The sequence below is a fragment of the Desmodus rotundus genome, chromosome 10 (assembly GCF_022682495.2).
Source record: "Desmodus rotundus isolate HL8 chromosome 10, HLdesRot8A.1, whole genome shotgun sequence".
Classification (NCBI taxonomy): Eukaryota; Metazoa; Chordata; class Mammalia; order Chiroptera; family Phyllostomidae; genus Desmodus; species Desmodus rotundus.
Window position 1 is genome coordinate 68,331,915 of NC_071396.1, and position 15,615 is coordinate 68,347,529.

General features: G+C 42.7%; 1 protein-coding gene and 1 pseudogene across 3 annotated transcripts in view; both read left to right on the forward strand.

Annotated features, from left to right (window-relative positions):
* The window catches only part of LAMA1 (laminin subunit alpha 1), a 156,213-nt gene that overhangs the window by 118,556 nt on the left and 22,042 nt on the right, over positions 1 to 15,615 (forward strand). For 2 of the 3 annotated variants that reach the window (XM_045187958.2, XM_053913282.1), the window contains exons 43-48: positions 631 to 813; positions 1,134 to 1,288; positions 2,618 to 2,761; positions 3,752 to 3,885; positions 4,668 to 4,818; positions 6,173 to 6,297. In XM_045187958.2, the coding sequence (XP_045043893.2) occupies positions 631 to 813; positions 1,134 to 1,288; positions 2,618 to 2,761; positions 3,752 to 3,885; positions 4,668 to 4,818; positions 6,173 to 6,297 (892 nt within the window). The remainder of the gene's footprint in view (positions 1 to 630; positions 814 to 1,133; positions 1,289 to 2,617; positions 2,762 to 3,751; positions 3,886 to 4,667; positions 4,819 to 6,172; positions 6,298 to 15,615) is intronic. The other variant, XM_045187959.2, reaches the window with a different exon arrangement.
* On the forward strand, positions 12,611 to 13,726 carry LOC139440320 (transcription factor AP-2 gamma pseudogene; annotated as a pseudogene).

Sequence of the window (15,615 nt, forward strand, 5' to 3'; positions counted from 1 at the left end):
ATAACTTTTTATTTGGAAGTAATTTCAAACTTGCAGAACTGTTGTAAAAAGAATAAGGATACCTGTGTATTCTTTACCCAGCTTCTCCTAGTGTTAATGTTTGCCCCATTTGTGATTAAAAACTTTAAAAATGAATGCCAGTGCCTTTTTAAAAAAAATCACATCCAGATTCTTTAGAAAAACTGAATTCTAATTTATCTTAAGTGACCATTTATTTAGTCTTGTTTCTGGTGTTACATCTAAAAGCAGCCAGTTAATGGAGAGAAAAAAAAATACCACTTCCTCCAACCTGGGACAGGTCCATCCTACCTACACATTTAAATTCCCAAACCTTCTGACATGGGGTGACTTAAAGAATGCATTTAATGAATACAAGGAGGGAGTGATAGAAAAGAGGCCAAATAAAGAAGTTTAGCTTTTTAATATATAAGTCCTGGGCATAACAATTAGCAGCTGGTTTTGTTGTCTTGTGTGATTTGAAATCACATTTCGATACAGTGAACTTTTACCAAAATTATTTCATTTATCCATAAGAGGGAGCAGTAAAGCGTATGACAAGCAGACTTAATATTGCCATGAGAAAGAAGCCCCGTTTTATGGCATGCGTGCTTGCGTATAAATTTATTGCAGGTGTCAGAGACAAAGGAACCAAAATCAAAGAGGTGGCCCTATCTGCCAATCAGAGCGCTGCGAGCACCCTAAAGAACGTTGTGGGCCTGAGTCAGAAGCTGTTGAACACATCGACGGACCTGTCCAGGGTCAATGCCACATTCCGAGAAACAAACGAGCTCCTATGGGATTCCTCAATGACCAGTATGTCACGATCACCCTTCCAATTAGGAAAGTCTGCATCCTGTGATTTTGAGCTTGCCAAGCACACAGTGGTGCCCTGTTCACAGACAGCATTCCAAACAAAACAAAAGCGCACTAACACCTGGATTTGCATTTTAAAGAAAGGGAGGGGCCTTTGGTAATGCATAGTGCTGGTGCATTTCTTACATATGTACCAAAGTTTCAAGGATTTCTTAATTACGATATTCTATTTTATCCAGCATATTAGTAACGACAAGTTCATTTCTTTTGTGTCCTTCACCCAAACCCCACCAACTTTCTTGCCACCTTGTTTTTGTTAGGTCTGTTAGCTGGAAGAAAAGTTAAAGATGTGGAAACACAAGCCAACCTTTTATTTGATCGGTTGAAGCCTTTGAAGATATTAGAAGAGAACCTGAGCAGAAACCTGTCAGAAATTAAACTGCTGATCAGCCAGGCCCGGAAACAAGCAGCTTCCGTGAGTGTGGGGCCCCGTTGCTGTCGGTAACACCAGCACCCCCCTGGCTGACGCTCTCAGTAACCCCACATCCCAGAGGATTCCTGTAGAAATGGCCTTCTGTCGCACCAGGTCCCCGAGAACGTCTGCTGACCAGGTCTCAATAATCCCAGATTCCTCACAGCCTGTCCTAAGTATATTTACTGAAGTATATTTAATTAGTCTTATTTTCTTTGATTTCTGCATTTACATATGTTTCAAAATGTTGTTAGCAAAGAGCTCTCCATGTCTCTAAGGAGATTTGTAGTTTAGCCTAGCTTTATAGACTCATACGACTAGCTAATAGTTGTCTAAGGGTTAACATCACTCTGTGTTTCGTTGGTGGCAGATGGTGTTATTTCCATCATTTTACCAAGCTGGTTTTAATAATCCAAGTATTCTTCAGAATGTTTGTGCAGTTCGGGCCCTGTCCTTTAGGAGTCTGGCATAATAATTTGTGTGTATGGAAATGCCGCACACATTCAGATCACTAAATACGTAAAACTCTCAACACCCAGAGAAGCACAAATGTGAGAAAATGTTTTCTAGCCATCCCATCCACAGTACGTGGCATTGGCTCCTACGGAGTGGTGTTTCAGGGAAATAAGGCATTTGAGAAAACAGGCAATTGTCACACTACTGGGGACTTACAGAAGATGAATGTGACTTCTGGTCTCATGTTTATCCACCTAAAGTTTTCCAGCCAAGATAAAGGAGTTCCGAGCTCTTTGGTACCTGGTGTCCCATGAGTCACCTCACTGTTGCAAAGGGCTGAAGGTTTCCGTGAGCTCTGGCTCCCATCTGTTTTAGTTACAGTCACCAAATAAACGTAAGCCCAACAGATGGCCCCAAATGCTCTGGTTAACACAAATTTAAACTCTTTAGCATTAATATAAGCTGCATATGCAAATAATTACTTAGAGAAATGTGTAGTAATGTAATGTTTGCCCTGTAGTAAATATTTGCTGAAAGAACAAACAGATTATCCCCCTGTTTATTTGACAGATGATCATCAAATATCCTCTCTGTGTCAGGTCTAAAAATTCCAAGGTGATTTGGATAAGCTCCTTGTCTTTAAGGAATTGAATCTCACATGACAGAGACAGTTTTCTACATAAAATACTTTTTAAAACCCCAAATAAAATCAAATAAAATGATTCTAATTACCATGTGATTTCTCACTTTATGAAGCATTATGTATTGTCAGAGAAGAAAGCTGCCTGACAGTGAACACCCATCTTGGAAGAGCACTTGGGAACTCCTGGCGCACTGCCAACCGAATGATGAGGATGCTTTTTTTTCCTTTTACAGATTAAAGTTGCTGTGTCTGCAGACAGAGATTGTATCCGAGCTTACCGGCCTCCTATCTCTTCAACTAACTATAACACCTTAACACTGAATGTGAAGACCAGCGAACCCGATAACCTCCTCTTCTACCTGGGCAGCAGCACCAGCGTGAGTGTGGACCCGCAGAGAGCGACAGTGAATCTCTTGTCAATGCATATGTTTTTGAATTGACACTTTTCGATGAAAAATCAATAGGGTCTTGGTGAGGTCATTCATTCTTCTAAGGGAACTAACCTTTTCCTAAACCAGTAGCATCAGCTTAAAAATAAATGAATTACAAAGTTTAATACCTGTGACAGGGAAGTGGCACTGAGGAAGGAAACGTGTCTCCCTCTGCTATCTTAACCACAAGCTGTGGCTTCAGCCAACTTTTTGTAATGCGTTCTGTGGCCTCTGAAGCCACTGAGTTTAGCTTTGGGTCTGTAAAGTCGACCTTGGTGGTTGTCACCAGGAGTGGAGGCGTGCACCCTGAGGCCTGTCACAGCAGTGCAGCTTCACCCAGGACCTTCCACCCAACAAGATTCCAGTGGTGCCTGGAGGGCAAGTCCCTGTGGAAGGCCATTGACTACATTGACTGTGCCGGTGGGAATGGGTCAGAAGCCTTGTCTCTGTTAGGGCAGAAAATACCGACAAGCACAGATATTATCGGAAATGTCTTCAGGAGCAAAGGGATGAAACATGTGCAATCTCTGATGAGGGATTTCACAGCTCTGTCTTACTGCGTATTTCACATTCACTTATGGCCTCCTCAGACTGGGCCAGCACAAGAGCAGTGGTCCCTCACGCTCCCTGAAGACTGCAGTGATCCTCCCGCAATGAGTTTTCCCGGGGATTTTTATGGGAGACATTGTGGAGGGCAAGGGCAGTGGGGCACTAATTGCCAAGGGTGGCCGCTGCCCTTAGTCCCCTGTCATGCTTCAGTTCTGGGGCGGGTGGGGACAGGGGGTTAGTTAAAGACAAAAGAAGATAGATTTTTGATTATTGATTTTTCTAACGAATTGAAAAAATGCTGTAGGAACTCATTATTTGAAGTGTTATAGTAGTCACACAAACAGTCTGGCCTGCACACTCATGCCAACTCATGCCCCTGCACCCCAGCCTGACTTCCTGGCAGTGGAGATGCGGCGAGGGAAGGTGGCCTTCCTCTGGGATGTGGGCTCCGGGCCAGCACGGTTGGAATTTCCGGACTTCCCGATTGATGACGACAGATGGCACAGTATCTACATAACCAGGTAGTAGAGAAAGGTCTCTTCCAGTATCTCTCTTTTTAAAACTTTACCTTATAAGTAATAGAATGTTTGTAACATCATATAATAGTCTGACATTCTTAGGAAGTTAGATTATAATGAAAGAATACTTAGAAATAAGGTTTTTTTCTTATCACAGAAGAAATTAACATTGTTACCAAAACCAACACTGAAAGAAGAAAAAGTTAAAAGCTTAAGTTACCTTTCCAATGGTAGGTGTGAGTCTGAGCGGCCAGCCCAGAAAAGGGGAGTAAGTGCAGCGTGGGAGGAGTCCCCTGTGGTTGCACTGGGTGGGAGCAGAAGGGACAGAAGACAGGATACAGAAGGGAAATGTGTTTTCTTAAAATTTACCCTTATAAAGACTCTCTCCAAAAATAACTACTCTCAAGCAGTTTTGGATGTATCTTTTTTTTTTTTACTTTTCTGTAACAGGGTTTGTTGTTGAAGGTGTGTTGTTTTTAGGAATTTTTGTCTTTTGCTTTGCTATCAATAAAAATAGTTCACATTAAAAGCAGTAAAAGGATTCAAATACGGTTTAACTCATTTTCCGTGATGAAATTTGCATTTTAGAAGAACTGCTTTACAAGATTTTGGAGAGTGAGCTAGAGTGGGGGCTGGAAAAAACGAGAAGCAGGGAGCCGGGCCGGGACTGTGGCAGTGGACGTGGGGAGAAGCAGGCGGAGGCTGGGTACGAGATGCGTGCGCCCGTGTGTGGGCTGACTTGCGACTCTGGAAGTGTTCTTTTTGCCATTGCTTGTGACCCTTAGATTTGGAAACACTGGTTCAGTGACTGTGAAGGAAATGAGCGCAACTCAGAAGCCACGACCAAAAACAAGTAAATCCTTAGGGTCTGCTAACGTCCTGGATATAAACAACTCAACACTCATGTTTGTTGGGGGGCTCGCAGGACAAGTCAAGGTAACGTTATGACCGTTCGTCTGAACACGACTGATTGGCTGATTTTATCTGTGTAAAAATTTAATATTTACATTTAAACAATGTTATATGTCAAATATATTTCAAAAAAATAGTATAATTAAATTGTTGAATATATCCTAGGCAGGTGGAGATTTTTTTGCTTTTATTTTGCTCGATGACAGGTCATCTGTAGAGTTGGGTTGGTTTTGCGGGGTAAAGGGTCATGCGTAATAAATAGCGTAAACGGAAAAGAAGTCCGCGGTTCGTTTTGTGATTTGGGTTTCTCTTTCAGTGGTGAAACAAGAAATTCAGTATTTCCCATTAGTTTCTGTGCAGTTCCTTTGTCTCTGCTGTAACCCTGGTGGTAGACTTGCACTAATTGGTGTGCAGTGAAAGGGCCCATGTATTTATTTATCCTGCCGGCCACCCTCTCACCCAATACTATGAGTCACGTGGACTTGGTCTGTGCTCTCACATGAGAGTCCGTGCCAGCCAGGCTGTCACCACCGACCACATTTTCTGGGGCTCTGTTTCTCAGCTCTATGAGGAGGCCCCCAAAACCCAGAATTTATTTATAAAAAATTCTGCATTTGTTCTTACATGTTTAAAGTTCAGTCACCTTCAAAGTACTCCCCATTTGATGCAATACACCTATCAAGATATTTTTGCCACTGCTCAAAACAGTTTTTGAACTCATCGATTTTGATGCTGTTTAGTGCTTCTGCCTTTTTTTATTTCACCTTTTCCACATTGGCAAAACACTTCCCTTTGGGGACTTTTTTCGTCAAGGAAAACAAAAAAAAAAGTTGCCTGGGGTGAGATCAGGTGAATAGGAAGGGTGGGGCATGGGAGTCATGCCGTTTTTGGTCACAAACTGCTGAACACTCATCATGGTGTGGGCAGGTGCACTCGTAAATCACCCATCATGAAATGGGCAAACACAATGAAAGAATCTTCAAAAAAAATTCACTGCAGCCAATGCAGCCTCTCACCACAATGCCAGCTGGTACACTGATACAGATGGGTTCCTGGAACACTCACCTAGTAAAGGAAGCCTATACTACAAGGGGCCTTCCCTCCAGAAGATAATTCCAGTTTATTTTGGGTCCCTCCTTATAAAGGAGGTTTCTTTCCAGCAACCATAGTACGTGAGATGATCTTAAAGATCCTATCCACTTGTCACTCATTCTGGTATTCCAATTCATAATTGGAAGGAAAACCAGTGGTTACAAACTGGCTGTTTTTTGGATGTTTTTGCAAAATTTGAATCTGATGTAAGCTTTCATGCATTTAGAGAATTTATTCCTTTTCACCAAATATATGTGGGCTATGTTTGTTTGTTCATCTATATTAGAAGTCTCCTGCTGTGAAGGTTACTCATTTCAAAGGCTGCATGGGAGAGGCCTTCCTGAATGGACAGTCGATCGGCCTATGGAACTATATTGAAAGGGAGGGCAAGTGCCATGGCTGCTTCGGAAGGTAATAGGCCCCCACGATTTAACACATTGTATCATTGTATGTAAGTTAGTATTTTAACATCTGAAAACTGCTTAAAGAACTTGCATGTACATCAAGGATGGATAGTTTGTGATGTCAGTTTTCTTATTGAAAAGAATATCATGTAGATTTACTAGTAGAATCAAGGGTATCATTTTCAACCCTTTTAAGTACTCCTATTGCTGTGTCTTGTGCTATATGTTTTGATTATGGATCATAAAATCAAGAAGCATCAGACATCTGTTCAAATAGTCTTCTGTCTCGAAGAGCCACAATAAGCCTTGGGTAAACCACTATACATTTTTATTTTGAAAATAGTTCCAAGGATGAGAATTTTTGTGTGTGTTGTCTATTTCTATAAGTAAGTACTTTCCTATTCCTAAGTTCTATAATTCTAGAAGTAAAATGCACTTGGAAATGGAGAACTACCTAACATTTTTGCACATACTGATATAATAGAAGACATTTGATAACTTAATATCGCCAAGCTCAATACCTCCTCTATTATTTTCTGAAAAAATAACTACAACCCTGTGGTATATATGACTTGTTATCTAACACTTTAGCAATTATGACCATAGGTTTCCTTTGCTATTAGAAAAATGTAACATCTGATAGAATTCTCCATCTAATGGGCTGCTCTGTCCAGATAGATACCTGTAGCAGTGAGCTGTGACAAGATCAGCTGAAGCAACTCACATTTCCTTTTAGAAACTCATGGGTGAGTTTTCACTTTGTCATTGTTAGGTCTGCTTTCTCATACGGCTCCTGGCTTGGGATTTTGTAGTTTAAGCCTTTTATTTGCTACTTCCCCCTTCCCTACCTTGCATAAAAAGTTATGACCACAGCATGGTTGTTGAAACCTTAGAACTAAAAAAAAAAAATGTATCGGGTTTGGCATCTTAATTGCTCAGTCTCCTGGCCCAGCTCTCCTACCAAATCTCACACTAATGTGAGGTCACTACACCTCATGGAGGGAGGTTTGGTTTGTTCTTCCAGAACAGAAGAGCAATAATCATACTTATCTTACCTACCTCCCAAAATTATGGTGATGAACACATAATATGATGTATGTGAAAATACGTTATAAATTTGAATGCTCACCAGTGTTCACCTCTGATCTTCCTGCAGTGATATCTCATTGCTTTCCAGGTAAATGTCAATAAATGTGTGAAAAACCAAGGTTTTGTAATTGGCAAATGTCATCAAAGTGATAGGACCTTGTGAGGTAATGACACCTGCTCTTGAACTTCAGGAGCATGAGCACGTGCACTGAGGCTCTCTCATCGTCACTTCTTCCTCGTGCATGGACGGAAGTCTTCCTGGCAATTTAGTAATTCTAACGTGAAAGTGCTCCAACCCCTGGACTCTGTCCCGTGCATTGACCCCAGAGCATTAATCTTAATTGTAGAAATATACTGTAGAAATTGAATGTTTCTAATATGGAAAATGCCCCCCTACCTTAGCAGTTACAATATTCCCAATTTTCATCAGTCATTTTCAGGGTTATTTTAAAACCACTGACCTCACATTGCAGCAATGAGCGAATTTAATGATTGCTGGTACTTCTTGGTTTTAGAATGAGGAAGTCAATTTTACTGTGTGGCCATGGGTTTTGTTCTCCTGGAGAACTGACCTCTGACCAGATTTCTACCCACTCTGGACCACTGACTGAATCATAGAGGTTCTACTGAGGGGAAGTATTCGCAGGTGCTACCATCTTCCTGATCTTAATCTTGGAGCTGGCTTTTTTTTGGTAGAGGGATGGCTACGCAGCTGAGCTTGAAGGCCAAATTGACAGGTAATTGAAGGCCAAATTGATTGTGCTAATGATAGCACAATCAAACTAAGGTTAGATTAAACTTACTTCTATGGGTAGTGAGCAAATCAACTGGCTATTCTTGAATTATATTGACCAACATTTCAAAAGATATATTTTTAAAAGAATATTAATTTGGTATGCTATTAGCGTGTGTTCCTTTTTAAAATGAAGTGGCAGTAGAGGGTGTGCCCTGATCACAAACGTTTGGGAAACACTGACTTAAACACTGAAGCGTGTTGTTTGACTGTGAGGCTGTGCACAGTAGCCCTGTCCTGGGAGAGGCTAGAGCTGCTGCATTTCCCAAACGCTTTTGACCCCAAATTCTTTTCTGAAGGGAACGTTCTGTAGTTGCTTATGTTTCATAGACCATACTTGGGCAAGTGCTGATACAGACAGAAACTGGTACTTTATGTCCAGGTTTATAAATTGATTTACCTGTCCTCATTTTAGGTAACCACCTCTACTATTCAAAACTTTAGGTCAGAGAGCTAAATAAACTAATTCTAGTAACTGAACCTATTTTTACAGACCAGTGATTCAAATTCATTGAGCCTTTTGCATTTATGTGTAATTTACCATTATTAAATCATTGGTGTGGTCCATCGGTGTCCTCTATTTTATTTAACTTTTTAAATTATATTTTATTGTTTATGCTACTACAGTTGTCCCAGATTTCCCCCTTTTGTCTGCCTACCCAGCACCCCCCAACTCCCTCAACCAATCCCCGCATCATTGTCCATGTCCATGGGTCATGCATATGTGTTGTTTGGCTACTCTCATTCCTATGCTGTACTTCACATTCCATGACCATTCTGTAACTACCAATTTGTACTTCTCAATCCCTTCACCTTTTTCACCCATACTCCTGACACCCCTCCCATTTGGCAACCATCAAAGTGTTCTCTGTATCTACGATTCTGTTTCTGTTCTGCTTATTTGCTTTGTTTTCTTTAGATTCAGTTGTTGATAGATATATATTTATTGCCATTTTATTGTTCATATTTTTCATCATCTTCTTCAAGAAGATGCTTTAATATTTCATATAATATTGATTTGGTGATGATGAACTCCTTTAGTTTTTTCTTGTCTGGGAAGCTCTTCAATTCTAAATGACAGCTTTGCTGGGTAGAACAATCTTGGCTGTAGGTCCTTGCTTTTCATGACTTTGAATTTTCTTGTGAATCCCTTCTAGCCTGCAAAGTTTCTTTTGAGAAATCAGCTAATTGTCTTATGGAGGATCCCTGGTAGGTAACCAACTGCTTTTCTCTTGCTGCCTTTAAGATTCTCTCTTTGTATTTAAACTTTAGCATTTTAATATAGTGTATCTTGGAGTGGGCCTCTTTGGGTCCATCTTGTTTGGGATTCTCTGTGCTTGCTGGACTTGCATGTCTATTTCTTTCACCAAATTAGGGAAGTTTTCTTTCATTACTTTTTCAAATAGGTTTCCAATTTCTTGTTCTTTCTCTTCTTCTTTTGGCAACCTTATGAAGCAAATGTTTGTATGCATGAAGTCGTCCCAGAGACTCCTTACAATATCCTCATTGGTTGGGATTCTTTTTTCCTTCTTGCTGTTCTGATTGGTTGTGTTTTGCTTCCTTATGTTCCAAATCACTGATTTGATTCTTAGTTTCATCCATTCTACTGTTGACTTCCTATAAATTATTCTTAATTTCAATTAGCGTATTCTATGTTTCTGACTGTGTCTTTTTTTATGCTGCTGAGGTCCTCACTAAGTTCCTTGAGCATCCTTATAACCACTATTTTGAACTGTGCATCTGATAGATTGCTTTTCTCCATTTTGTTTAGTTCTTTTTCTGGAGTTTTGTTATATTCTTCCATTTGGACCATGTTTCTTTTTCTCTTCACTTTGGCAGCCTCCCTGTGTTTGTTTTTATGTATTAGGTAGAGCTACTACATCTCCCAGGCTTGACAGAGTGGCCTCGTATAGCAGGTGTCCTACAGGGTTCAGTGATACACCCTTCCCTATTACCCAAGCTGGGTACTCAAGGTGCATCCACTGTGTGGGCTGTGTATACCTTCCTGTTGTAGTTGAGCCTTGATTGCTGTTGGCATGTCCAAGGTCAGCCACTGCCTGTGTTCCATCTAGAGCCACACAGCATTATCCACAAAGTGATCTACAGATGGCTGCTACTTGTGCTGGCTTGGGGGTGCCCAGGGGATGCCAAGCTGTGAACCAAGGCTGGCTGCTGCTAGTTCTGGGCCTGGAACAACTTAGTGAGAGGTATGGGGCTCACTGAAGCCAGATGCTGCATGTTTGAGAAAATTTAGGAAAATCTGAAGCATGGGCCAAGACAAGGCATTCTCATATGGAAAAACCACTTGAAACAGCTTGGGTAGGCCTGAAAGTTGGGTAGGAAAGGGCCTCAGGGAATCACCAGGGTGGAACAAACAGTATGAGTCAGATTGATAGAGTTTCAGATATGGCACACACCTGCTGGCTCTGTAGGAGGAGGGTCCAGAAAAGGAACAATGGCCTCTGCCAAATTCTCTGTCTGGGAGAAGGCTGCCCTAGAGCTCTTGCCCTGAAACTGGACAATTCACTTCCTCCCCATATGTCTCTGATGCCCTTAAGTCTGCTCCCCTGCACTAGAGCTCAGAGGGAATGAGTCTAATGAGTCTGTGGAGTCGGTGGGGGGGGGGCGGCTTTTAAGAGAAACTGCCTGGGAGTCCTGGAGTATCTGCTTTCCACAGCCTCCATTCCCACTGGTTGTTACAGTCAGAAGTCATGGAGATTTACCTTCCTGGCACTGGAACCCTAGGCTGGGGGGCCTGCTGTGGGGCTGGGACCCCTCACTCCTGAAATACCCCTCCTAATATGTATCTGCCACACATGGGTGTGAGACCAGCCCATTCTGCGTTTCCACCCCTTCTACCAGTCTCGATGTGGTTTTTTATTGAATTCCATACTTGTAGAACTCCATACAGCTCAATTTCTGATGGTTCTGAATGACGGTTGTTCTATGGTTTAGTTGTAATTCTGGTGTGGTTGTGTGAGGAAGAAAGCTGTGTTTACCTACTCTGCCATGCCATTGATATCCTTTAGATTAAAGAAAAGCTCCACATAAGCATTTACCTTTACCTTTAACTTATATTACCAAGTAAATGAACAAAAATGTCCCCTGACTGCAGGGCTGGGTACCTCAACAGAGCGATCCATGAAGTGCTGTGGTGGACCCTGCTTTTATTTTCATTGGCCTCTTACCTAGGCTGGGCCCACCTGGGAGACAGGCACCTGGCTGACCAGAGAGGCATGTGGGCCTCCTCATTATGGAATGAAAGCCACACAGCGGGTGAAGCTCCAGAAATGTGTCAGTCATGCTCAGTCATCAGGTCATTTGAATACATCCCTCTTCACAGCAGCCTCGCGTCAGGCCCTGCTGAAGGAGCGAAGCCAGAGCAAGGACTGCATGTTCCTAAGACTAATCCATTCATGTGCCCTGCAGAGGGGGATGGCGTGCACAGTGGGACAAGGCAGATTTCTGGAGATTTATTTGAAAACTGACTTCACCATTTTCTTGAGTGTGTCCTTGAGCAAGGTACTTAACATTTGAGGCTCAGCTTTTAACAGGTAAAATGGAGTCCCACGGAGGACCTCCGATCACCACGGAATCGTCAGAAATGGAGTGAACATTTGCTATGTGCCCGTCACTGTGTTAAGACCTTTAAATCATGTATTAAATCATGTGTAGCTCTCTCAGAGAGGTTCTATTATCATCCCTGTTTTATAAAGGAAGGGAGTGAAGCAGAGAGGTTAGGTAACTTTTTTGAGTCCATATAAATAGTAAGTTGGGAAACTGGGATTTGAACCCCAACAGACGGGTTCTACAGTCTGTCCTTAGCCACATGAAGCTATGGTCAGCCAAGAAGTACAGCAATGGAACATGCTTTTAGGAAACCACGGCTTTAAGAATTAAAGAATTGAGGGTTTTGGGGTTTTTTTGCTGGGCGACGAGAATACATGCGGGCTGGTGAGGGAGAGCGCTCTGCACCAAGTACGAGTACACCGCCTGCAGACTTCCTCCCAGGCCTGGAGCTCACCCTTGGTACCTGAGAACTCCTCAGACGTCAGAGCACCCAGACTTCCCCCATCAGGCTTTGAGGCCTCACCTCCGCTGGATCCCCAAGACAGGGAGCAGCAATGGGGACCTACATCTACCTCACCTCCCCTGGGCCAAGCTGCATCTCTACAGCCCTGTGCCACCTCTCACCCATACTGGAGTCACCAAATACAGCCACCACCCTACTTTCCACCTCCCTACCAGCAGCTGACTTACTCTCAATCAGCAGACTTCTATATGCCACTGCCATCAACCCCATCCACCAGCCAGTGCTCATTGGCAGTCAGGCACAGGCCTGGCGCAGCTGCCACAGCCAGGAGGGGGCTGGCTTGCCCTTGTTCCACGGGCACCCGGGCAGCTTGCTCCCCACATCTCTGGGCTGGACCGTGTTGCTATGAGCATCCACAGGGATGGTTACTGCCTCTCAGACCTGCTGCTCCCCCATGCACACACTCTGGACCTCTGAACACCATGCAGGCCTGGTGGAGAACCTGGGCCTTCAAGACAGGGGTCAACAGACTGAGGAGGTGCAGATCATGGATGAGCAGCATCTGCTTCTGCGTGATGATACTGTCATTCACAAAGGCCCCATCTCCATGACCAAGAACCCCTCGAGTCTCCTCTGTCAAAAGGAGCTGGTGGCCGCTGTGATGAACCCCAGTGAGGTCTTCTGCTGCATCCCTGGAAGATCGTCCATCCTGAGCTCCACATCTAGATACGAAGTGACAGTTGCTAAAGTCCAGAGGTGATTGTCCCCACCTGAGTGCTTAAATGTCTCGTGTTCCTGGAAGAGCCAAATCTAAAAATGGAGGCCGGTCCTTGCAGAAGTTGGACAGCATGTGGCTGAATCTTCCAGCCCAGAGACTGAAGACTACACATGTATCCCTCCTGATGTCCTTAGTAGAACGGGAAGCCATTCACTTGGCTCAGGACTTTGCGTGTGTCTGTGAAGCAGAGTTTCCCAGTAAACCGGTGTCTGAGTACTTAATCAGACCTCACCTCGGAGGACAGAATGAGATGGCAGCGAGGAGGAACATGGTGCTGGCTGCACAGCAAGTGTGTAAAGAATTCACGGACCTTCTCAACAAGATCAAACACGCAACGGGAGCAACCTGCCTGCCCTAGTCTTGGAGGCCAACATTCAGAACTGCTTGTCACACTTCAGCCTGATTACCCACCGGTTTGGCAGCCAGGCAATCTGTGCCACTGTGTCTGCTGTGCAGAGCTACATAAAAGAGTCCTTGATCATCCTAGACAATCCTACATGAATCCTGGAGACCAGAGCCCAGCCGATTCCAGCAGGACCCTGGAGAACATGGAGAAGCACCTGAAATGAAGTGGGTGGGAACAAAGGACTGAAAGGTCTGGAAGGGAAAACATCCTCCAAAATCACTCTGGACCAGCACAGACAGGGGAACTCCTCTTGCCTGGTGGACAAGTGGAGCTCGTTACCCTCATTCCCATTAGAAAGGCCTCTGGCTCTCTGGATCTTGGCTTGACCATGACCTCTTGGAGTCTTTAGTATTTCTCTGGCACTGAAGCATTGGACACATTATCAGAAGGTGATAGGTACTGGTTCTTGAGTCATTAAGCTTATGTTTTATTATTTTGAACCCCATTCTTCCTGTCTCTGAAGTGGTGCTACATGTTTTCAAACCTTTTCCATATATCCCCTGGGCTAAAAAAGACACCCCACATGCTTAGCTGTTGAAATGTCAACTTTGATGTCATTCAAATCAACAATAACATTGTTAAAGTAATTGCTGGCTTCTGTGCCAGATAAAAAACACCAGATAAATACTTTTTTATCTTTAAAAAAGTTAGTATCTGGTGTTTTTGGATATCAAATCCTACACACAGTAGGAGGCAGATTCTATCTGCTTAACAGCTAATGAATAGGTGGTGTCAGACACACTTAAAAAGCCCCTTGTTCAAAGGGGGCCTTCGGATTTTACAAAACTTGTAGAAACGAAGCCTGCTGATGATTTTATGTTTTTTTTTTTTAACTTTGAAAATTAGTTCTTTAAATGGGAGATTCTTTGGAGTGACATGTCCTTTTGAGGTACTGAAGATTTATTTGCATACTTATTTCACATCAGGGTGTTTGAGGAAACTTGGAAAGGGGAGGCATGAAGCGTTTTGGCCACCTGCCATCCCCAAGTCCCAGAGGAAGTGCTGTTACTTTGAGAAACAGTGTGTTGAGTGTACAGAATTTATTTATGCATAACTTAATTGGGTCTGTAAAGATGGGAGCACTTCTTAGTGACTTTTTGAGAAATGGAGTTTCATTTTAATAACATTTAAAGGTGATAGGGTCATCTAAACTATCCTTAGGTTTTATTCATATGCACACAAGGTTAGGAATTAGGATCCTGGGCTCTCTGTTCCTGGTGTGCAAGATTCTGTTTAATTGAAGCTCTCTGTTCACAAAGCAATAACTTGGTATCTCATTCCCGTTGGGCTGGTCCCAGACAAGAGTGTGCAGTACAGCGCGTGTGGTGCCATGGAGATTTGGAATGAACTATAAGCCTGTAAATGTTCACACATTCATTGTTGTGTATCTGATAGCTGTAAAATAAAAAGTATTCTCGATTTTTAAAAAAGCATTGAATTGAGAATTAAGCTCAAAAACTTACATAGAAAATATTTTATATTAGCACTCAAATGTGACCATTTGCATTCCCACTATAGTACTACTTTTTGCCCTCTGTTTAATAAAGCTGCAGCTCTAATTTTGATAAGCTTTTAGGATATGCACTAAACACCTGAAAGGTACCAGCAAAGAGCCTATTTAGAACTTTGTGACTAAATGGACCAATGAGAATTCTACACACATCATGTGTGCTTCCAAGCAATGCTGAGAGCCAGAAGAATATGGACCACCCCCACTATTTCCCCAGCTGCAGAAGAGCTGTCACTTCCAACTAATATTTTAATTGCTGGGATTTTATTCAGGTGGTAGAAGGATGGGGGTACCTAAGTAAAACAAACTCACATCTTGTGTGGACAGCATTTCGCTAGTGCTGTGGTCATGCTGTTCAGCCAAGATGGCTAACTTCCGGGCCTGCTCCTCCTTGAGCCGTTTGAGAACAGCTCTGTGCTCACTCATTGGTGTAGTATCCAGTCGGTGATTTGTTAATGCTTTGTGCTATCTGGTTTGCATTTTGCAGGTGTCCTGAAACTGCTTTTTCACTTGGAGTTCTTTAGACTGGAAAGAAAAAAATAAATGTATATAATTTTTAACAAAAATAATTTAGAATTAAACCACAGAGTTTGTGCAGAGTGTATTTCCTTTAAGTTATATTTCCTAAAAGAGCAAGACAGAAACTTTTAGAAAAAGTTAGACTGCAAGCAGCAATAAACACAACCTCAAATTTCACAAAGCACTGCTCTTTTTTG